The sequence below is a fragment of the Chlorocebus sabaeus genome, chromosome 6, assembly GCF_047675955.1.
Source record: "Chlorocebus sabaeus isolate Y175 chromosome 6, mChlSab1.0.hap1, whole genome shotgun sequence".
In the NCBI taxonomy this organism is placed as follows: Eukaryota; Metazoa; Chordata; class Mammalia; order Primates; family Cercopithecidae; genus Chlorocebus; species Chlorocebus sabaeus.
In genome coordinates, this window is record NC_132909.1 from 12,070,812 (window position 1) to 12,093,594 (window position 22,783).

Genomic DNA, 22,783 nt, shown 5'->3' on the forward strand with positions numbered 1-22,783 from the left:
GTGGCTTCCTCTGTGCTCTGCCTTTTTATTGGGGTGCAGTGTGAGAGCTGAGATTCTCCATCCATCCCCTCTAGCACTGAAGGGTTCTGAAGGGCCCTGGAAGGAGGGAGCTTGGGGGGTGGCTTGTGAGGGGTTAAGGCTGGGAGGCGGGAGGGGGGCTGGACCAAGGGGTGGGGAGAAGGGGAGGAGGCCTCAGCAGCAGAGAGAAGTGGCCAGAGAGGCCCAGGGGACAGTCAGGGACAGGCAGACATGCAGCCAGGGCTCCAGGGTCTGGACAGGGGCTGCCAGGCCCCGTGACAGGAGGACCCCGAGCCCCCGGCCCGGGGAGGGGCCATGGTGTTGCCTGTCCAACATGTCAGCCGAGGTGCGGCTGAGGCAGCTCCAGCAGCTGGTGTTGGACCCTGGCTTCCTGGGGCTGGAGCCCCTGCTCGACCTTCTCCTGGGCGTCCACCAGGAGCTGGGTGCCTCCGAACTGGCCCAGGACAAGTACGTGGCCGACTTCTTGCAGTGGGGTGAGTGCCTGCCCTCAGGGCTCCTGCAGATGGGGTGGGGGTGGGGCAGGAGACAGGTCTGGGCACAGAGGCCTGGCTGTTGAGGGGGCAGGATGGGCATGGGAAGATCCTCCCATCCTGGGGCTCAGAGCGTGGACCTGGGTCCTGGGGCAACATTTCTCTGTCCCGTGCCACCACCCTGGAGGGGCAGAGTAAGGTCAGCAGAAGCCAGGGTGGCTATGACTCAGAGCCACGGCTTAGGAGGCACAGCAGGTTACACTGCCAACAGCCTCCCATGGCCTCTCTGCACCCTGCCTCAGGGACAGGGCCAGTGTCATGCTGGGAGCTCCCTCTCCTAGGACCCTCTCCCCAAAAGTGGGCTCTATGGCCCACTCCCTTGGTTTCCTGCAGCCCGGGGCAAGCCAGGAGGGCCAGCACGGGGCAGCTGCCAGGGGCGCAGCCGACAGGCAGGTGTTCGGCGCCAGCCTCTCCAGCTGCCCCAACAGGTGCCCAGGCACTGGGAGGGCGGTGACTCACGAGGGCCCTGGGGGAGAACCAGCTTTGCAGACAGGCACCACCAGCGCCCCCTCCTCTGTGATCCAGGAGGGACAACTTTGGGTTCTTCTGGGTGTGCCGCCTCCTCTTGTAGGTTCTGCACCCACCCCCACCCCCAGCCCCAAAGTCTCGGTCCCTATGAGCCGTGTGGGTCAGCCACCATTCTCGACACCCCAGCTCCTTGCGTCCTTTAGTTCTCCTGGCCCACGGCCTCCAACCTTCCAGCTGCCCCACAAAGCCCCTTCCTGCAAGGACTTTCCAGGGCCTGGGGCCAGGGCTGGAAGGAGGATGCTTCCACTTCTGCCAGCTGCCTTGTCCGCCCACCTCTTCCCCAAGCCCAGGACTCGGGCTCACTGGTCACTGGTTTCTTTCACTCCCAGCACCCTGCTCCTCTGGCCCTCACGTGCCTGGCCCTCAGCGACTGGCACTTGGTCTTTGGTCTGTGTGTGACAAACTGTGTGACACTTGTTTCCTGTTTCTCCACCTTCCCCTGCTTCCTCTTGTGTCCATCTCTTTGTGACCCAGGTCTGGTTCCTCTCCCTCCTCCTCCCATTTCACAGATGGGAAGGCGGAGGCCAAGAAGGGCCAGGCCACTCAGCCTCTGGAAAAACCTTCTCCCAACCTCCCGCAGCCCCTAATGACTCTCCTGGCCCCCCTTTAACAGAGGATGAAGTTGGGCTGGCAGGGTAAACTGAGACCGGGCGGGGTAGGGGTCTGGCGCTCCAGGGAGGAGCACTCCTTTTGTGGCCCGAGCTGCATCTTGCGGCCCCTCCCCTGCCAGGCCTGGGGCGGGGGAGGGGGCCTGGGTTCCTGCTGCCTTAAAAGGGCTCAATGTCTTGGCTCTCTCCTCCCTCCCCCGTCCTCAGCCCTGGCTGGTTCGTCCCTGCTGGCCCACTCTCCCGGAACCCCCCGAAACCCCTCTCTCTCCTCCAGAACCCACTGTCTCTTCTCCTTCCCTCCCCTCCCATACCCATCCCTCTCTCCATCCTGCCTCCACTTCTTCCACCCCTGGGAGTCCAGGCCTCCGTGTCCCTATGGTCCCTGAGCCACAAGCCTCCACCCCAGCCGGTCCCCCACCCAAGCTGCCCTGTTTAACATTCCTAGTCATAGGACCTTGACTTCTGAGAGCCCTGATTGTCATCTGTAAATAAGGGGTAGGACTAAAGCCCTCCTCCTGGAAGACTGAGAGATGGGCTGGACCAGAGCACTTGAGTCTAGGATGTGTGACCATGCCGGCTTTGTCTCCCTGTCCTGTTCCTTCCCCCAGCCCCAGATCCAGGGTTTCCCAAAGTGTGGTTCAAGAACCACCTGTATCTGAATCTAGAGGTACTGGATACAACCCCACGTCTGGGCCATTACCCAGGACATTCTACATGAGAACGAGGGGGTGGGGCCCTGGCTGCGCCTGGAACTGTCACCTGGAGTCGGGGTGGAGGACTGGAAGCCCAGGAAGGTGGAAGAACTGGGTCTTATTTCCTTCTCCCCTTGTTCTTTAGGGTCTGCCCTTCTGCAGACTTTGTTACCCCCCACCCTCACCGTGCTGCACACTCTTGGAGCCCTCTGGTCCAATGCCCTGTCCCGCAAAGGGCTTCCCAGGCATCTCGCCTCTATGGGAGGGCAGTTTTGGGTCCCCAGAACCTTACACAGTGTTTATGTGGGGAAGCTCTTGGGAAGCAGACAGTCCTAGGGTGAAGCTGAGAGGCAGAGAGAAGGGGAGACAGAAGGTAGGGCTTTTCCCCTTGTCTCCAGTGCCTTTTCTGGTGACCCTCGGTTCTTTTCCCCCACCACGCCCCCAGCGGAGCCCATCGTGGTGAGGCTTAAGGAGGTCCGACTGCACAGGGATGACTTCGAGATTCTGAAGGTGATCGGACGCGGGGCGTTCAGTGAGGTAAGCCCAACTGGACGGGAGCCCGACTTGACTTGTGGTGGGTGGGGCATAGGGGTTGGGTGGGGCCTTAGAAATTGATGAATGACCAAGCCTTAGAACCTAGGGCTGGGCTGGAGGCGGGGCTTGGGACCAATGGGCGTGGTGCGGCAGGTGGGGCGGGGCCACGACTGGGTGCAGAAGCGGGTGGAGTTGGGTCTCGGCGAGCCCTTCTGTTTTCCCGCCGTCTCCACCTTGTCTGCCTGTCTTGGCCTCAGGTAGCGATGGTGAAGATGAAGCAGACGGGCCAGGTGTACGCCATGAAGATCATGAACAAGTGGGACATGCTGAAGAGGGGCGAGGTGAGGGGCTGGGCGGGCGTGGGGGGCTTTGAGGATCCGCGCCCTCTCTCCGGCTGCAGCTCCTCCGGGTGCCCTGCAGGTGTCGTGCTTCCGTGAGGAGAGGGACGTGTTGGTGAATGGGGACCGGCGGTGGATCACGCAGCTGCATTTCGCCTTCCAGGATGAGAACTACCTGGTGAGCTCCGGGCTGGGGTGACTGGGAAGAGGTACAGAGCCCATGCTGTCACTGGATGAGGAGGTGGGGAGAGGAAGCGCTAGCATTGGGGTGCTGCCCACCACGCCTGTGGGAGAGTCTGTGTGCAGTAAGAGGGGGTGTCAGGTGGATGAGGGGCCTTCCTTATCTTGGACGGGGATGGTGTCCCTCACTGCCCCTTTCTGGGGTGTTTTGGGGGACTCATATAAAGATGTCTCTGTTGGGGGGGCCTCTTACCTGGAATGGGATAGGTCTTCAGAAATTCTAACGGGGCCACTGCCTAGGGAGGGAGTGTCTGGGACCTATTCTCTGGGTGTTGAGTGGTCTATGAGTTCTCTTTCCCAGAACATCTCAGGGAGAGTGAATCTGCCCAGTGACATTCCAGGAAAGGTTTTTTGTTTGTGTTTTTTTTCGAGGGGCAGGGGGCGGGGGCCGCAGGTGGTCTCTGATTTGGCCCGGCAGATCTCTGTGGTTCTCTCTGGGCTGGGGCTGCAGGTCTCTGCCCAGGGATGGGGTGTCTCTGGCAGTGGTTGTCCCGGCCATCCGTGATGGGTCAGGGCCTTGGGACTACCAGCCACCCATGACGAACCCCTTCTCAGTACCTGGTCATGGAGTATTACGTGGGTGGGGACCTGCTGACACTGCTGAGCAAGTTTGGGGAGCGGATTCCGGCCGAGATGGCGCGCTTCTACCTGGCGGAGATTGTCATGGCCATAGATTCGGTGCACCGGCTCGGCTACGTGCACAGGTGGGTGTGGCATGGCCGAGGGCTAGGGTGAGGGGATAGCAAGCTTGTTCCCTGGCAGGGTTCTTGGAAGGTCAGAGCCCAGAGAGGCCAGGGCCTAGAGAGGGACCTCCTTGGTTGGGGCCCACTGGGGTGTGCCTGGGAGTAGGGTCCAGAACTGTAGAATCCCTACAAGGGCGGAACCCAAGGAAGTGGGGCCCCAGGTGGCACTGCCCAGAGGGGCAGAGCCTGGTGGGACCACAGAAGGGAGGTTCACTTATCCCACCCTTCTCCTTTCCTCGGTGCAGGGACATCAAGCCCGACAACATCCTGCTGGACCGCTGTGGCCACATCCGCCTGGCCGACTTCGGCTCCTGTCTCAAGCTGCAGGCAGATGGAACGGTGAGCCAGTGCCCTGGCCACAGAGCAACTCGGGCTGCTAATGAGGGATGGGAGGTGCAGAGTGTGGGGGCAGGGCTGGATTTGGAGGGGGAAGGAGGAGGTGACCCAGGCCTAAGTGTGCATCTGTGTGGCGGAGCATTAGACCAGGCAGAGGAAGAGGCTAAGCATTTGGGGAGTGGTTGGAAGGAGGGCCCAGAGCTGGTGGGCCCAGAGGGGTGGGCCCAAGCCTCGCTCTGCTCTTTTTGGTCCAGGTGCGGTCACTGGTGGCTGTGGGCACCCCAGACTACCTGTCCCCCGAGATCCTGCAGGCTGTGGGCGGTGGGCCTGGGACAGGCAGCTACGGGCCAGAGTGTGACTGGTGGGCGCTGGGTGTGTTCGCCTATGAAATGTTCTACGGGCAGACACCCTTCTACGCGGATTCCACAGCGGAGACCTACGGCAAGATCGTCCACTACAAGGTGAGCATGGCCCCAGGGAGCCCTGGCCTCTCCAGGTAGGCGCTCCCCAACTATCGCCTCCTCTCCCTCTCCCTCTCCCTCTGAGCAGGAGCACCTCTCTCTGCCGCTGGCAGACGAAGGGGTCCCTGAGGAGGCTCAAGACCTCATCCAGCGTCTGCTGTGTCCCCCGGAGACACGGCTGGGCCGGGGTGGAGCAGGCGACTTCCGGACACATCCCTTCTTCTTTGGCCTTGACTGGGATGGTCTCCGAGACAGCATGCCCCCCTTTACACCGGATTTCGAAGGTGCCACCGACACATGCAACTTCGACTTGGTGGAGGACGGGCTCACTGCCATGGTGAGCGGGGGCGGGGTAGGTACCTGCGGCCCCTGCTCGGCTGCGGGAACCTCCCCATGCTCCCTCCATAAAGTTGGAGTAAGGACAGTGCCTACTTCCTGGGGTCCTGAATCACTCATTCCCCAGAGGACCTGCTGTGTGCCCATCTAGTGCTGAGGACCCAGCAGTGAGCTAGACTTATAGTCCAGTGGGGAAACACAGACCAGTCTTCAGACAGTGAAGCCCCAGAATGATCAGGGCTGAGACAATGGAGTGCAGGGGGTGGGGGGCTCCTGACTCAGCAAGGAAGGTCCTGGAGGGCTTCCTGGAGTGGGGAGTTATCTGAGCTGAGACTTCGAGAGATGAGAAGCAGGAGAGGACTCCTCCTCCCTCGGGCTGGCTCTCTTCACCGTGTAACAAGCTGTCGTGGAATGCTTGCTTGGCTCTGGGTGCCCTTTTGCTGGACAATACTGGGGACCGTGTAACAAGCTGTCGTGGAATGCTTGCTTGGCTCTGGGTGCCCTTTTGCTGGACAATACTGGGGATCCAGCACTGACCAGATCATCTCTGGTCCCTGGCCTCATCCACTTGCAGTCTAGAGAATTAGAGAATTATGGAGAGTGTGGCAGGTACCCTGAAGGGAAGCAACAGGATACAAGAAAAAATAGTGGGGCCAGGCGCCGTGGCTCACGCCTGTAACCCCAGTACTTTGGGAGGCCGAAGCGAGTGGATTGTTTGAGCCCAGGAGTTCGAGACCAGCCTGGGCAATGTGGTGAGACCCTATCTCTGCAAAACTGTTTAAAAAATTGGCTGGGTGTGGCGGCGCATGCCTGTATACTCAGCTCCTAGGGAGGCCGACCTGGGAGGCTCGCTTGAGCCCAGGAGGTCAAGGCTGCAGTGAGCTGTGATTGTGCCACTGTATTCCCGCCTGAGCAACAGAGAGAGACTCTGTCTCAAAAATAAGATAAAATTAAATTAAAATTTAAAAATAGGCTGGGCTGCGGCTGGGCACTGTGGCACATGCCTGTAATTCCAGCACTTTGGGAGTCCGAGGTGGGCGGATCACGAGATCAGGAGTTTGAGGCCAGCCTGGCCAACATGGTGAAACCCCGTCTCTACTAAAAATATAAGAAAAGTCGCTGGGCGTGGTCGCGGTTGCCTGTAATCCCAGCTACTGGGGAAGTTGAGGCAGGAGAATCACTTGAACCCGGGAGGCAGAGTTTGCAGTGAGTCAAGATCATGCCACTGCACTGCAGTCTGGGTGACAGAGTGAGACTCTGTCTCAAAAAAAAGAGAAAAAAAAAATAGGCTGGGCAAGATGGTTCACGCCTGTAATCCCAGAACTTTGGAAGGCTGAGGCAGACAGGTCACTGGAGGTCAGGAGTTCAAGACCAGCCTGGCCAACATGGTGAAACCCTGTGTCTACTAAAAATACAACATTTAGCCAGGCTTGGTGGCGTGTGCCTGTTGTCCCAGCTACTCAGGAGGCTGAGGCAGGAGAATCGCTTGAACCTGGGAGGCGGAGTCTGCAGTGGGCTGGGATCGTGCCACTATACTCTAGACTGGGAGACAGCAAGATTCCATCTAAAAAAAAAAAAAAAAAGAAGTGGGCCGGGCACAGTGGCTTATATTTGTAATCCCAGCACTTTGGGAGGCTGAGGTTAGAGGACTGCTTGAGCCCAGAGTTTGGGACTAGACCAGCCGAGGCGGGCGGATCACTTGAGGTCAGGAGTTCGAGACCAGCCTGGCCAACATGGTGAAACCCCGTCTCTACTAAAAATATAAAAAATTAGGCCGGGCGCGGTGGCTCACGCCTGTAATCCCAGCACTTTGGAAGGCCAAGGCGGGTGGATCACAAGGTCAGGAGATCAAGACCATCCTGGCTAACACGGTGAAACGGTCTCTACTAAGAAATACAAAAAACTAGCCGGACGAGGTAGTGGGCGCCTATAGTCCCAGCTACTCGGGAGGCTGAGGCCGGAGAATGGCGTGAACCCGGGAGGCAGAGCTTGCAGTGAGCTGAGATCCGGCCACTGCACTCCAGCCTGGGCTACAGAGCGAGACTCCGTCTCAAAAAAAAAAAAAAAAAAAAAAATTAGCCAGGTGTGGTGGAGGGCACCTGTAATCCCAGCTACTCGGGAAGCTGAAGCAGGAGAATCGCCTGAACCCGGGAGGCAGAGGTTGCAGTGAGCAGAGATCACGCCACTGCACTCCAGCCTGGGCAACAGAGCAAGACTCCTTGTCAAAAAAAAAAAGAGAAAAAGAAAAAATGCTGGAGAGGCCACTTTAGATAAGCCCTGAGTTGGGGTTGGTTTGTGGGGAACATGTAAGCCAAGATCAAAAAGCAGTGAGGGGCCCACCCTGACGACTGCTGGTCACATCTGTGTGTCTTGTGCAGGAGACACTGTCGGACATTCGGGAAGGTGCGCCGCTGGGGGTCCACCTGCCTTTCGTGGGCTACTCCTACTCCTGCATGGCCCTCAGGTAAGCACTGCCCTGGATGACCTCCAGAGGCCCCGAGGCTGCTGGAGCTTCCTGGGTCCTGCTCCTTGGCAGCCAATAGAGTTGCAGGATCAGTCTTGGAACCTTATTGTTTTGGGACCAAAGACTCCTAAGAGGCCAGAGTTGGAGGACTTTAAAATGTCAGATACATGTACTTCGAAATGTTAGATTGAACTTTAAAACCTCAGAGTTACAGATCGGGCTTTCCAGAATCTCGTAACCATCAACTTTTACGTCTGTAGTACACAGAGTCACAGGACTTCAGAATCTTGGAAAATATGAAGTTGTAACTTTTACAATCTAATTGTAAAAGAATGCAAACTCTTTGAATCACCCACATAATAATAAGGCCATTTAAAAATATTAATTTAGGCCAGGTGCGGTGACTCACACCTGTAATCCCAGCACTTGGGGAGGCCGAGGCGGGTGAATCACCTGAGGTCGGGAGTTCAAGACCAGCCTGACCAACATGGAGAAACCCCATCTCTACTAAAAAAATTAGCTGGGCGTGGTGATGCACGCCTGTAATCCCAGCTACTCAGGAGGCTAAGGGCGGGAGGCAGAGATTGTGGTGAGCTGAGATCGTGCCATTGCACTCCAGCCTGGGTAACAAAAGCAAAACTTCATCTCAAAAAAAAAAAAAAAAGTATTAATTTACAGGCTGGGCATGGTGGCTCACGCTTGGAATCCCAGTACTTTGGGAGGCTGAGGTGGACGGATTGCTTGAGCCCAGGAGTTCAAGACCAGCCTGGGCAATATAATGAGACCCTGTCTCTACAAAAAATTGAAAAAATTTAGCCAGGCATGGCGGTCTGTGCCTGTAGTCCCAGCTATTCAGGAGCTGAAGTAGGAGGATCACTTGAGCCTACAGTTTGAGGCTTCAGTGAGCCATGATAGATTCCAACCTGGGCAACAGAGTGAGATCTGGTCTCAAAAAAAAGTATTAATTACACAAATAATGCATTGCTTATCACAAGTAAATTAGAAAATACAGATAAGGAAAAGGAAGTCGGTATCTCGTGAGCTCACCAGACGGCAGTGGTCCCTGGCTCACACGTGCACGGACACGTTTAAATACTGGAGAACAGGTGTTTTGTTGGTTTTTTTTCCCCCCTTCTTCATGCTACTTTGTCTAAGAGAACAGTTGGTTTTCTTTTTTTTTTTGAGACGGAGTCTCGCTCTGCCGCCCAGGCTGGAGTGCAGTGGCGCGATCTCAGCTCACTGCAAGCTCCGCCTCCCGGGTTCACGCCATTCTCCTGCCTCAGCCTCCCGAGTAGCTGGGACTACAGGCGCCCGCCACCACGCCTGGCTAATTTTTTTTTTTGTATTTTTAGTAGAGACGGGGTTTCACCGTGTTAGCCAGGATGGTCTCGATCTCCTGACCTTGTGATCCACCCGCCTTGGCCTTCCAAAGTGCTGGGATTACAGGCGTGAGCCACTGCACCCGGCAGAACAGTTGGTTTTCTAATCAGCTTTTATTACAGGACAACATTACAAATACTGTACCTTACCGTTAATGAACTCTAACTCGATTCTGAACTGCTGTGGGGCCTGAATGGTGGGTCAGGATTGAACCCATCCTCTATTGGAGCCCAGATGCATGCCCAGGATAGCTGGGTCCTGAGTCATGTTCCCACAGGAGGGACTGCTAGGTTGGTGGGGACAGCCGCTTCGTACCCTAGGGAGGAGCTGTCCCCTTCCCACAGCTGAGTGGGGTGTGCTGATCTCAAGTCGCCATCGTGGGGTCTCATGTCCAGTCTTAGGACCACATCTGTGGAGGTGGCCAGAGCCAAGCAGTCTCCTTCATCAGGTCGGCCTCCCTGTCCTGTGGCCCTAAGAAGAGGGGTCTGCAGAGATCACATGTCAAGGGAGGAGACGAGCTGACCCTGGAACATGGGGGTCTGGACCCCGAGTCACTGCAGAAGGTTTACAAAGAGCAGCTCCCAGGGGCCCAAGGCCAGGGGAGGGGCAGGGCTTTTCCTAAGCAGAGGAGGGGCCACTGGCCCACCTGAGAGTGTTCTCTTCGCGCTGTCGCTCCCCTTCCTCAAATCAGGAGGTCTTTGAAGCAGCTGCCCGTTACCTGCAGGTCAGGAGTTCTGGTTCTCCACCAGAGAATCAGCATTCCGTCTCCCTCCCCACCCCCCTCTTCTCAGGGACAGTGAGGTCCCAGGCCCCACACCCATGGAACTGGAGGCCGAGCAGCTGTTTGAGCCACACGTGCAAGTGCCTAGCCTGGAGTCCTCAGTGTCCCCACGGGATGAAACAGTAAGTTGTGGAGGGGAGGGGGTCCGTCAGGGGCAAGCAGGAGAGAAAAGGTGAGGGCTTCCTGGGTGGCGTGTGCTGTAGAGCCCTCTGGGGACTTCCTGAACAGAAGCAGATAGAAACCACGGACAGACGAGGTTACTTCAGACATGACACGGTCTCTGTAGTTACAGTGGGGCATTAAGTAAGGCTGTGTGTGTTGGTGGGGATCTGAGGAGTTGAACTTTGAGCCGAACGCTCCTGAAGGAGAAGCCAGCCATGGAAAGAAAGGTGCCAGGTGGTCAGGCGAGAGCCTCAAGGGCAAAGGCCTTGAGCAGGTGGGAATCCTGATATCCTGATTTGTTCCTGTTTGGCTGAACCGTTCCTGAGAATGCTGGAGAGGCCAGCAGGAAACAAAACCCAGCAAGGCCTTTTGTCGTGAGGGCATTAGGGAGCCGGAGGGATTCTGAGCAGCAGAGGGACATAGGTTGTGTTCGTGTTTGAGGACCAGCTCTCTGGTCCCTGTGTGGATTTCGAGGACCAGAATCAGAGAAGGGGCTGAGGGAGGTAGGGAAGGGAGGGGGCTTGGATCACTGCAGGAGCTGTGGGGATTCCAGAAATTTTGAGGGGACAGAGAAGTAGGGGACAAGCAAGGATCCCTAGCCTGGAACCAGTGCCCAAGTTCTGAGTCCTCCAGGAGCCACAGGCAGCCTTAAGCTCGGTCCCCATACACAGGCTGAAGTGGCAGTTCCTGCGGCTATCCCTGTGGCAGAGGCTGAGGCCGAGGTGACGCTGCGGGAGCTCCAGGAGGCCCTGGAGGAGGAGGTGCTCACCCGGCAGAGCCTGAGCCGGGAGATGGAGGCCATCCGCATAGCCAACCAGAACTTTGCCAGGTCGGCGTTGGGGCCGGGGCGCGGGGCGCGGGGCCCATGGCAACCCTTGGCAGCCTCTCTCGTCCGACTGGGACTGACTCACCGTCCTTACCTCCCCACAGTCAACTACGCGAGGCAGAGGCTCGGAACCGGGACCTAGAGGCGCACGTACGGCAGTTGCAGGAGCGGATGGAGTTGCTGCAGGCAGAGGGAGCCACAGGCGAGTCCCTCATGTGTCCCCTTCCCTGGAGGGCCGGGAGGAGGTGGGCCGTCTGCTCTGCGGGGCATGTACAGACACCTGGAGGAGGGAAGGGACCCATGCTGGGGCACGCCGCGCCATCGCCCTCCTTTGCCCCTCCACGCGCCCTATGCCTCTTTCTTCTCCTTCCAGCTGTCACGGGGGTCCCCAGTCCCCGGGCCACGGATCCACCTTCCCATGTAAGACCCCTCTCTTTCCCCTGCCTCAGACCTGCTGCCCACTCTACAGATCCCCTCCCTGGCTCCTGGTCTCCCCGTCCAGATACAGGGCTCACCCTACGTCTTTGCGACTTTGGAGGGCAGAAGCCCTTCGTTCAGCCCCAGATCTCCCTCCGTTCAAGGCTCACCAGATTCCCTCCGGGATCTCCCTAGATAACCTCCCCGGCCTCGATTCCCCTCGCTGTCTCTCGCCCCACCGCTGAGGGCTGGGCTGGGCTCCGATCGGGTCACCTGTCCCTTCTCTCTCCAGCTAGATGGCCCCCCGGCCGTGGCTCTGGGCCAGTGCCCGCTGGTGGGGCCAGGCCCCATGCACCGCCGCCACCTGCTGCTCCCTGCCAGGGTACGTCCGGCTGCCCACGCCCCCCTTCGCCGCCGCGCCCCTCGCTCCACCCACCCTGTGTCACCCGCTTAGCTGCGCATTTGCAGGGCTGGGCCCACGGCGGGAGGGCGGATCCTCGGGCAGCCAATCAACACAGGCCGCTAAGAAGCAGCCAATGACGAGTTCAGACGGGATTAGAGGCGTGCGAGTGGACTAACAGCTGCCGGCTGTTGGGGCGGGGGTGGGGAGCAGGGAGGCGTGCGGACCCACCTATGGGCGTAGGCGGGGCGAGTCCCAGGAGCCAATCAGAGGCCCATGCCGGGTGTTAACCTCGCCCTCTCCCCGCAGGTCCCTAGGCCTGGCGTATCGGAGGCGCTTTCCCTGCTCCTGTTCGCCGTTGCTCTGTCTCGTGCCGCCGCCCTGGGCTGCGCTGGGTTGGTGGTCCACGCCGGCCAACTCACCGCAGTCTGGCGCCGCCCGGGAGCCGCTCGCGCTCCCTGAACCCTAGAACTGTCTTCGACTCCGGGGCCCCGTTCAAAGACTGAGCGCCCGGGGCACGGCAAAGAAGCCGCGCCCACCGCCTGCCAGTTCACACCGCTCCGAGCTTGGGTCTCCGCCCAGCTCCAGTCCTGTGATCCGGGCCCGCCCCCTAGCGGCCGGGGAGGGAGGGGCCGGGTTCGCGGCCGGCGAACGGGGCTCGAGGGGACCTTGTAGCCGGGAATGCTGCTGCTGCTGCTGCTGCTGGTGGGGGATCGCAGACCACTTCTTTCGGCCAGGCTAAGGCCCTGACGTGGATGGGCAAACGGCAGACCTGCGAAGGCAGCAAGCCGAGTCGTCCGTGTTCCACTTTCCACGAACCCCCACCTACCGTCGGTTCGCAAACTGCAAATCCTCCCTTGTGCATGACGCCCTGCTCTCTGGGGAGCGTCTGGCGCGACCTCTGCCCGCTTACTCGGGAAATTTGCTTTTGCCAAACCCGCTTTTTCGGGGATCCCGCGCCCCCCTCCTCACGTGCGCTGCTCTCGGAGCCCGAGCCGGCTCTGACTGCTTCGGCGGTTTGGATATTTATTGACCTCGTCCTCCGACTCGCTGACAGGCTGCAGGACCCCGAACACCCCAATCCACGTTTTGGATGCACTGAGACCCCGATAGTCCTCGGTATTTATTGTCTGTCCCCACCTAGGACCCCACCCCCGACCCTCGCGAATAAAAGGTCCTCCATCTGCCCAAAGTTCTGGACTCCGCAGTCCGCGGTTTGCGTAGTGGGCAGGAGGTTGCGCAGCGGGCCAATCCGAAGGCGAGTGGAGGCGGCCGAAGGTCTGGGAGGAGCTAGCGGGCTGCGAAGCGGACGAATCAGGGTTGGGGGAGGAAAAGCTACAGGGCGGGGCCTTGGCGTCCGGCCAATAGGAGGGCGAATGGGCCACCCGGAGGCACCGCCCCGGCCCAGCTGTGGCCCAGCTGTGCCACCGAGCTTCGAGAAGAGGGGGGATGGGCTGGCAGCGCGCGGCCATCCTCCTTCTACTGCGCTTGCGCACGCCACGCGCATCCGCTCCGGGGACGCAAGCTCGAGAAAAGTTGCTGCAAACTTTCTAGCCCGTTCCCCGCCCCTCCTCCCGGCCAGACCCGCCCCCCCTGCGGAGCCGGGAATTCCGAGGGGCGGAGCGCAGGCCGAGATGGGGAATGTGGGGGCCTGCAGAGGACCCTGGAGACGGAGGCGTGCAGAAGCTCAGTCTCGGGGCGGAGGCTTCGCGCCCTTAGCCCTCCTGGACGGCCCGTTACCTTCTGCGTTGTCCCGATGGGGAAACTGAGGCCCTGAGCCAGAAGCACACGCTGGGGGGAGGCAGAAAGCGCGGCCAGAGGCGGAGGGAAAACAAAGGGAGAATCACAGACAGACGGGAGGGGAACGGACACACACACGGGGACAGAGACCCGGGTCTCGCCTTCCCGGCGTGGGGCGCAGTCGGCCAGGGAGAAGATCGAGAACAGCGGGGAGTGGGGGCGAAAAGGGGGGACAGGCGGGGGAGGGGGCTGGGGAAAGCCCAAGGGAGGAAGAGAAGGAGGGAGGAACTTCCCAAAGTTGCAAAACATGGCTACCTTGCCTGCGGAGCCGAGCGCGGGGCCGGCGGCCGGGGGGGAGGCGGTGGCGGCGGCGGCGACCGAAGAGGAGGAGGAGGAAGCGCGCCAGCTCTTGCAGACTTTGCAGGCGGCCGAGGGTGAGGCGGCGGCGGCGGCCGGGGCCGGGGCGGGCGAAGCGGCTGCGGGAGCGGAGGGCCCGGGATCCCCGGGCGTCCCCGGGTCGCCCCCCGAGGCCGCTGCCGAACCGCCCACGGGCCTCCGCTTCTCGCCGGAGCAGGTGGCGTGCGTCTGCGAGGCGCTGCTCCAGGCGGGCCACGCCGGCCGCTTGAGCCGCTTCTTGGGCGCGCTGCCCCCGGCCGAGCGCCTACGTGGCAGCGACCCGGTGCTGCGCGCGCGGGCCCTGGTGGCCTTCCAGCGGGGCGAGTACGCCGAGCTCTACCGGCTACTCGAGAGCCGCCCCTTCCCCGCCGCCCACCACGCCTTCCTGCAGGACCTCTACCTGCGCGCGCGCTACCATGAGGCCGAGCGGGCCCGCGGCCGCGCGCTGGGCGCAGTGGACAAGTATCGACTGCGCAAGAAGTTCCCGCTGCCCAAGACCATCTGGGACGGCGAGGAGACAGTCTACTGCTTCAAGGAGCGCTCCCGCGCCGCGCTCAAGGCCTGCTACCGCGGCAACCGCTACCCCACGCCGGACGAGAAGCGCCGCCTGGCCACACTCACCGGCCTCTCGCTCACGCAGGTCAGCAACTGGTTCAAGAACCGGCGACAGCGCGACCGGACCGGGGCCGGAGGCGGCGCACCCTGCAAGAGGTGAGGGGCCACGGGCGGCGCAAGTCCCGCTCTCCTGGGGACATCTGGTCCACCAGCCCTCCTTCCCCGTGCCTAATACTGGGGCCGGCGTGCCGAGGTCCTTGGACACCTCCCGCTCACAATCCCGGGCGCCCGCGGGGCGCGGGGACTAAGCGTGGACGGGACAGACACCCGCCCGGGCCCTCTCCCCGGCATCACTGTCTCTTCCAGCGGCTCCGCTCCGAGCTCCTGCCCCAATCCCATCGGTGTTGGGGAACCACACTGCGGGGGCACTAGAGGGGCTGCGGAAAGGGGACAGGGGCCTGTGGCCACCCCCAGCCCGCGTAGGGGCTGCTTCCCAGCCCCCTTTCTTCACTGACCATTACTCTTACCCACCCGCCCCCACACCCCCTCCGAGTCCCGACGGCGTGGTCCATCGTCTGCCTTTGTTGTGAAACGTGAACCTTCCCCAGCTCCGGTTTCCCTGTAACCCAAGCCCTTCCCCTCCCACCCTGAGCGCCGGCCTCTCCCTTCTCTGACGCCCCGCGGGGAGGGCACCGGGAACTGTGCTGGCGGCTGCTGCTCTCTTTCTCCAGGGCACTCGCCCTTTATACCCAACCAAGGAAATTTTAGGGCAACCTGGGAGCTCAGTCTCTGGGGACCTGAGGCTGAGGCAGGGGGAGAGCAAGGGCCTCTTCCCTACCCAGCGCTTCTCTGCAGTAGTGTCCATGCAGGACTTGCAAAAGGCCCTGGGGTTTGGGGTGGTCTCAGAGAGACTTCATAACCCCTGGAATGACCCACCGAAACTTGGGCCGGGAAAGGTGGGGGAGCAGCCGGCTGGGTCTGTGGGAGGCCCCACAGGCTAAGGGACCCCAGCTGACAGCCATTTCTCCTGCCAGCGAGTCTGATGGGAATCCCACGACTGAGGACGAGTCCAGCCGAAGTCCTGAGAACCTGGAGAGAGGGGTGGCCCCAGTGTCCGCCGAGGCCGCTGCCCAGGGCTCCATATTCCTGGCAGGGACCGGCCCGCCGGCGCCGTGCCCAGCCTCCTCCTCCATCCTGGTGAACGGGAGCTTCCTGGCGGCTAGCAGCTCCCCAGCAGTGCTTCTCAACGGGGGCCCCGTCATCATCAACGGCCTCGCCCTGGGCGAGGCCTCCAGCCTGGGCCCGCTGCTGCTCACTGGGGGCGGGGGTGCTCCTCCACCGCAGCCCAGCCCTCAGGGGGCCAGCGAGGCCAAGACCTCCCTGGTCCTGGACCCTCAGACAGGGGAGGTACGGCTGGAGGAGGCTCAGCCAGAGGCTCCTGAGACCAAAGGGGCTCAGGTGGCTGCTCCAGGACTAGCCCCTGGAGAGGAGGTCCCAGGGCCCCTGGCCCAAGTGGTGCCTGCTCCCCCGCCGGCTGCCACCTTTCCTCTTCCCCCCGGGCCAGTGCCTGCTGTGGCTGCCCCACAAGTGGTACCACTCTCCCCACCCCCAGGGTACCCCGCGGGCCTGAGCCCCACCTCCCCGCTATTGAACCTACCCCAGGTAGTGCCCACCTCGCAGGTGGTGACCCTGCCCCAGGCTGTGGGGCCCCTGCAGCTGTTGGCAGCCGGGCCAGGCAGCCCTGTGAAGGTGGCAGCTGCAGCAGGCCCTGCCAACGTGCACCTCATCAACTCCGGGGTGGGCGTGACTGCCCTGCAGCTGCCTTCGGCCACTGCCCCAGGTACCCCCATCTCCCTCTCTCAGGCCTGGGTGAGAGCCAGGGGAGGGGGTGCACTCATCTCAGAGGGAGGAGCTGTCAGTGGGCTCCTGGGGGGCATCTCATCCCTGGCAAGTCTCAGTGCCCCAAAGACAAGGCCCACTGGAAGGCTCCTTCTGCCCGCCCTCCGGCCTCACAGTCTCTACCTCTGCTTGGCTTGGCAGGCTCTCCTGGCTCTCACCTGCGCTCGGTCCCTTTCTCCCCACAGGAAACTTCCTCCTGGCCAACCCTGTGTCTGGCAGCCCCATCGTGACGGGTGTGGCCGTGCAGCAGGGCAAGATCATCCTCACCGCCACCTTTCCCACCAGCATGCTCGTCTCCCAGGTCCTGCCGCCAGCTCCTGGCCTGGCCCTGCCCCTGAAGCCAGAGACAGCCATCTCCGTGCCCGAGGGAGGCCTCCCGGTGGCCCCCAGCCCTGCTCTCCCAGAGGCTCATGCCCTAGGCACCCTCTCTGCGCAGCAGCCACCCCCCGCCGCTGCCACCACCTCCGGCACCAGCGTGCCCTTCTCCCCTGACTCCCCTGGCCTCCTTCCCAACTTCCCAGCGCCCCCACCGGAGGGGCTGATGCTGTCACCCGCAGCTGTGCCTGTCTGGCCAGCAGGGCTGGAACTAAGCACAGGAACAGAGGGGCTACTGGAAGCAGAAAAGGGGCTGGGGACACAGGCCCCCCACACCGTGCTGAGGCTGCCAGACCCCGACCCCGAGGGGCTGCTCCTGGGGGCCACTGCAGGGGGTGAAGTTGACGAGGGGTTAGAGGCTGAGGCCAAGGTTCTGACCCAGCTCCAGTCGGTGCCTGTGGAGGAGCCCTTGGAACTGTGACCCAGTGCGGCCCTGTGGCCTCTCCCAACAATGGTGCTGAAGATGCAGGGACAGGAGTGGGAGGAGGGGGCCCCAGAAACACGGTTGCTGAAGACCCCAGCCACCACATCCTTCTGCCCGGGTGGCCTCTCCAAACCCTGGTGGTGCCCGGGGTCACATCCCTCGCTGCCTCCTGTCCAGGTCTCCCTCCCCCTCTGGATGGGAAGCTTCTCTGTTACAGCCCTCCCCATGCTGTGTCCTGCCATATACATGGGGGACGCAGGGTCCTGACTCAGGGGCCCTGCCCCCTCCACTTGGTACTAGCTGTGAGTGGAACACCCTGCCCCAGGGCCGGACTTCCAGCCCCCAGAGCCCTCTCCCTGTCACTCCCTGAAACACTATTAATAGCTCTGCTGATAGCTGGTGTTGTCACAACTGTCTGGAATCCAAAAGTGGAGGACAGGCAGCCCCGCGCCCCCAAGACTGGAGACCCTCCCCAGCATGGCATTTCCTGCTGGGGGCGGGAGGGGGCAGCTGTGGGGAGGCGGGGGTCTTCCCCCACCAGCTCTCCTGGACTCAAGCCCTTGTCCTCATATCCGGCCCAGACCAAAGATTCCCTCATCCCTGGGGGCAGCCCTGCCACTGTGTCTCCTTTGTATCCTAAATCTTTATTTTTCTAGGACGTGTTATGCCTCCATTTTCAATTAAAATAAAGTTACCGGACTACACCACCACCAGGGGTGTGGGGTGCCTTCCAGGGGCGGTCCAAAGGAGCACTGAACATACCCGGCCTTCCCACTGCTGCCTCCCGAGGGGGAAGAGGGGTTTGCGTTCAGATCACGGGGTGGCTGGGGAGGGGGTGGCAATGAGGCCTCTTGCAAGCCACAGGCCTCCAGATGAAGGTGGAAGGAGCACCCCAGTGGGGCAGCAGAGGGGCGCGGGAGGGCCTGCCCTTGTCTCTCTTGCTGGTAACAAAGGTTCCACTTGCTTTATTTTATTTAAAACAATAAATAGTCTAAAAATAGAACAGGAGAGGGAGGAGTAGGGTGAGGTGAGCATGAACAGGGTTGCAACTGTGTGGCTCGGGTGGGGACGGGAAGGGGAGAGGGGTGGGTAAACTTCACCTTCCAATACCCCGCATTTCATTTTGGGTTTCCTTCCTAACCCTGGGGGAGAATCGAGGCAGCTGTGGGCGACTGGTGCTCCAGGCAAACGTGCTCAGCAGTTGGGGCCAATCAGTGCCCCCCTCCACAGTCCCATGGTACCTGCATTCTCAGGGGCTGGAGGCCCAGAAGGGACAAGTTCATTGATGGGTCCTGGCTTCCAGCAAGAGCTGTGGCTGCCATGAGGGGTGAGGGGAGCGAGGTGAGGGGCCGCCTTTTCTCACTGGATGTGCGGGGGCAGCGGCAAGGCCTTCTCGGCCAGCAGCTGGTAGAAGGGCTTGGGCGTCTCCCAGTCCTCAGCCTCGCTGCTGGAACCATCCTGCTTCACGATGCGGTTGTGCTGGCGGCTGAACCTGCGAGCCTTGGTGCTGGGGAGACGGCGGCAGGACGGCCCAGCTTCCTCACTCGCCTCCTGGGCATCCCTGTCCCACCCCCAATCCTGTCGCCCCCACAGCGGTCTGGGCCACCGTTTTAGCCTCTACTGGGCGAGCCTTGAGGCCATCAAGTCCTGGTCTGTAAAATGGGACTCAGCCAAGGGCTCTGAGATGTGTTCAAAGTCAGGAGCCAGGGCAGGTGGCAGCTCCTTGAAAGTGGAGGGGACAGGGTTTGGGGGAGTCGAGGTGGCCAAGTGACAGGAAAATCAGACCACACCCCAAGAAACTCATGTGGCAGAGACACAAAGGAATTGAGGCTGGGGGTCCTTGTCCGGGCTCAGCTGTTCCCCAGCTTAGTTGTGGTGGGCACCCCTACACCTGTGTCACTCCCAAGGGTTTCATAAGAAGGGGCAACACACAAATTTCTCAGCCCAGTCTCCCATGCCATGACACCCAAGGCTCCAGAGACAGAGCAGGTTCCGGGGCAGGGAGGCCCTTCCAGCCCCCACCCACACCTCGGGGCCGGGGCCTCTCACCAGTATGGCCTCCGCTCCTGCTGGGTCATCACCCGCCACAGCTGGGCCAGCTCCTTGGTGGCAGCTGTAGAAGCGGTTCCAGGACAGGATCTGGGACAGGAAGAAGGAGGAGGTAAGGAAAGGCCTGCAGGACACGCTGACTGAGAACTCAGACCCTTCCTAGACTTGTGGGTCTACAAGGCCTCCAAGACCACCCTCTGGAGCTGAGGATGCAGACGGAGCTGGACTCAGTGGCTGTTCACAAAGGGGCATCCGGCATCCCAGGAGTGTGCAGGGGACCTGTGGCCACCGCTCCTGGCCCCTACATCTGGATCTTCCTGTAAAGGAACTAGCTCTTCTCCTCTGTGGCTTGGGGGGGCCTCCCCATCCCCTGGCTCCAGGCCTGACAGTGACTGGTTCAGGATTGGCACGAGATCTACCAAAGTCAGTCCCAAGGACTTTGCTTAAAACCTCAGAGACCTCTGCTCCCCCCGGGGTCGCTTGGGTGGGGGACAGGACCCGAGCCTGCGCCTCCTGGGGTGACCCCGCCTGCCAGAAAATGAAGCCAGCACAGAAGACAGCAGAACCGAGTGAAAAGGACAAAGATTCCAGACAGCCTGTGTGAGCCCTGAAACCAACTACATCTCAAGGCAGTCTATACTTGCCTTTGTTTTCTAGGTTATATAAGTCATTTCCTTTCCTTTTCTCGCTGGGCCTGAGTATCACACGTGTAATCCCAGCAATTTGAGAGGCCAAAGCAGGTAGATCACTTGCAGGTTTTGAACTCCTGGCCTCAGATGATCCGCCCACCTCAGCCTCCGAGAGTGCTGGGATTACAGGCATGAGCCACTGCGCCTGGCCTATTTTTTTTTTTTTTTTTGAACAAAGTCTCGCTACCAGGAACGCAGGTGAGGCGTTCGAGACCAGCCTGGCCAACATGGTGAAACCCTGTCTCTACTAAAAATACAAACATTAGCAGGGAGTGGTGGCACGCCTGTAATCCCAGCTACTCAGGAGGCTGAGGCAGGAGTATCTAGGAGGCAGAGGTTGCAGTGATTTGAGCCCGGGAGGCAGACATTGCAGTGAGCCGTGATTGTGCCACTGCACTATAGCCTAGGCAACAGAGTGAGATTCCATCCCCTCCCCCCCCCCAAAAAAAGTCCTTTTTTCTGAAGGCTAAAGTCTGAATTGGATTTCAGCGCTGACAATGGATGGACCCTGTCCAATACGATGGGGCCGGGTTCAATTCTGGGGAAGAACTGTGGTCCAGGAAGAGTTTGTGGGGTCTGGGATGGGGAGAAAGTGTCAGACAGCTGTGAGGAGCAGCATGGCCAGGCTACGGGCAGAGAAGGAAGCCAGGGCCTTCCCCAGGGCCAAAGACGAACCCTCTACCCACCGGATGTACTGCTTCCGGTTCATCCTGCAGAACATGATGAAGCCATTGACACACTTCTTCTTCATCTGGGGTGGGCAGGGGCCTTTCTTCTTCTCCTTGGGCTTCACAGGGGCCCTGGCTGCTTGGCCCTTCATGGCCTTTTTCTCGGCTGCTGGCAGGGGTGAGGTCGGCCGGGTGAGGGTCCATGTGGTGTCTTCGTCCTCTTCGCTGGAGCCCGGCATGCCTGCAGGGTTGGCCTGCATATCCTGGGGGAGGGAGAGGGTGGTGAGAGAGGAAGGAGGCCCAGCCAGCCCTGGCGTGTGGCCATGTCTCTCACCTCTCGCTGCTTCCACAGGGGCTCTGAGTCGCTGTCCTCCGAGCTGGAGCTAGAGCTGGAGCTAGAGCTGGAGCTGGAGCTAGAGTTGGATGGCACCTTGCTATTCCCGCTCAGTGAGAGGTAGCAGTGGTCCAGCGAGACTGAGGACCGGTGCAGGCTGTAGGACTCAGGAGGGTCTTTGGGGGCCTTAAAGGCTGTGTCCTGGGGCATGACAAGGGAGAAAGATGGGAGGGGAGACAAGTGGTGCCCCTTCATCCCCCCAATACTGCTTTTCTAGGACATAACATGAGCATTAGCAGCAGCTCAGATTGGCAGGGTGTGGTGGCTCATGCCTGTAACCCCAACACTCTGGGAGGCTGAGGCAGGAGGACAGCGGGGCCAGGAGTTACAGACCAGCCTGGGCAACATAGTGAGACCTCATTCTACAAAAAATAAGAAAAAAAAAGGCCAGGCACAGTGGCTCATGCCTGTAATCCCCACACTTTCGGAGGCTGAGGCGGGCGAATCACCTGAGGTCAGGAATGCAAAACCAGCCTGGCTAACAGGGCGAACCCCTGTCTAAAAATACTAAAAAATTCGCCAGGTGTGGTGGTGGACGCCTGTAGTCCCAGCTACTCTGGAGGCTGAGGCACGAGAATCGCTTAAATCCACGAGGCGGAGGCTGCCGTGAACTGAGATCGCACCACTGCCCTCCAGCATGGGCAACACAGTGAGACTCTGTCTCAAAAAAAAAAAAAGAAATTAAATTAAGTTAAATTTAAAAATAAGTTTTAAAAAAAAAAAAAAACAGCTGGGCATGGTGGTGCATGCCTGTATTCCCAGCTACCTGGGAACCTGCGGCGGGAGGGTCATTTGAGCCCAGGAGTTCAAGGCACTGATCTATGATGGTGACACTGCACTCCAGCCAGCCTGGGTGACAAAGCAAGACCCTGTCTTTCTCTCTTTCTCTCTTTCTTTTTTTTTTTTTTTTTTTGAGATAGAGTCTTGCTCTTGTCCCTCAGGCTGGAGTGCAATGGCATGATCTCAGTTCACTGCAACCTCTGCCTCCCAGGTTCAAGCAATTCTCCTGCCTCGGCCTCCTGCGTGGCTGGGGTTCCAAGTGCACACCACCATGCCCAGCTAATTTTTGTATTTTTAGTAGAGATGGGGTTTCATCATATTGGTCAGGCTAGTCTCAAACTCCTGACCTCAGGTGATCTGCCCACCTCAGCCTCCCAAAGTGCTGGAATTATAGGCATGAGCCACCACGCCTAGCCATGCCCTGCTATTTTTTTTTTCTTTTTTTTTGAGACTGGGTTTCGCTCTTGTTGCCCAGGCTGCAGTGCAATGGCGCCATCTCGGCTCACTGCAACCTCCGCCTCCCAGGTTCAAGCTATTCTCCTGCCTCAACCTCCTGAGTAGCTGGGATTACAGGCATGTACCACCACACCCGGCTAATTATTTTGTATTTTTAGTAGAGATGGTATTTCACTATGATGGCCAGACTAGTCTCCAACTCCTGATCTCAGGTGATCTGCCCTCGTTGGCCTCCCAAAATGCTGGGATTATAGGCGTGAGCCACCGTACCCGGACAATTTTTGTTTTTTGTTTTTTGGTTTTTTTTTTTTTTTGGAGACGGAGTCTCACTCTATCGCCCAGGCTGGAGTGCAGTGGCTGGATCTCGGCTCACTGCAAGCTCCGCCTCCTGGGTTCACACCATTCTCCTGCCTCAGCCTCCCAAGTAGCTGGGATTACAGGTGCCTGCCACCTTGCCTGCCTGGTTTTTTGTATTTTTTTAGTAGAGACAGGGTTTCACTGTGTTAGCCAGGATGGTCTCAATCTCCTGACCTTGTGATCCGC

At 60.0% G+C, this 22,783-nt stretch overlaps 3 protein-coding genes across 11 annotated transcripts in view; 2 read left to right on the forward strand and 1 right to left on the reverse strand.

The window, feature by feature from the left end:
* The first annotated feature begins 170 nt into the window (after positions 1–170).
* Positions 171–13,007, forward strand: DMPK (DM1 protein kinase). 9 transcript variants are annotated; one of them, XM_073016273.1, is made up of 16 exons: positions 171–512; positions 2,314–2,372; positions 2,843–2,934; positions 3,189–3,272; positions 3,352–3,447; positions 4,065–4,213; positions 4,498–4,591; positions 4,843–5,049; positions 5,138–5,401; positions 7,764–7,849; positions 10,021–10,132; positions 10,844–11,001; positions 11,103–11,200; positions 11,372–11,418; positions 11,712–11,797; positions 12,125–13,007. In XM_073016273.1, exons 1-16 carry the CDS (start codon positions 334–336, stop codon positions 12,282–12,284), a joined length of 1,971 nt encoding a protein of 656 aa, XP_072872374.1. In that variant the 5' UTR covers positions 171–333; the 3' UTR covers positions 12,285–13,007. The 9 variants fall into 9 exon arrangements, with proteins under 9 accessions (XP_072872374.1, XP_007995444.3, XP_007995439.3 ...); XM_007997253.3 differs by having other exon boundaries at positions 172–512; positions 11,708–11,797; XM_007997248.3 differs by lacking the exon at positions 2,314–2,372 and having other exon boundaries at positions 172–512; positions 11,708–11,797.
* Positions 13,008–13,753: 746 nt separating this feature from the next.
* SIX5 (SIX homeobox 5) lies at positions 13,754–17,914 on the forward strand. Its single transcript, XM_007997254.3, has 3 exons — positions 13,754–14,662; positions 15,541–16,346; positions 16,591–17,914. The coding sequence occupies exons 1-3, from the start codon at positions 13,863–13,865 to the stop codon at positions 17,199–17,201; spliced, it is 2,217 nt and encodes a 738-aa protein (XP_007995445.1). The 5' UTR covers positions 13,754–13,862; the 3' UTR covers positions 17,202–17,914.
* A 401-nt stretch (positions 17,915–18,315) lies between these two features.
* Positions 18,316–22,783, reverse strand: part of MEIOSIN (meiosis initiator) — a 36,439-nt gene continuing 31,971 nt past the window's right edge. The window contains exons 11-14 of the mRNA XM_073017249.1: positions 20,945–21,145; positions 20,629–20,873; positions 19,254–19,343; positions 18,316–18,711 (exon numbers count right to left, since the gene is read on the reverse strand). Coding sequence (XP_072873350.1) covers positions 18,564–18,711; positions 19,254–19,343; positions 20,629–20,873; positions 20,945–21,145 — 684 coding nt within the window. The 3' untranslated portion in view covers positions 18,316–18,563. The remainder of the gene's footprint in view (positions 18,712–19,253; positions 19,344–20,628; positions 20,874–20,944; positions 21,146–22,783) is intronic.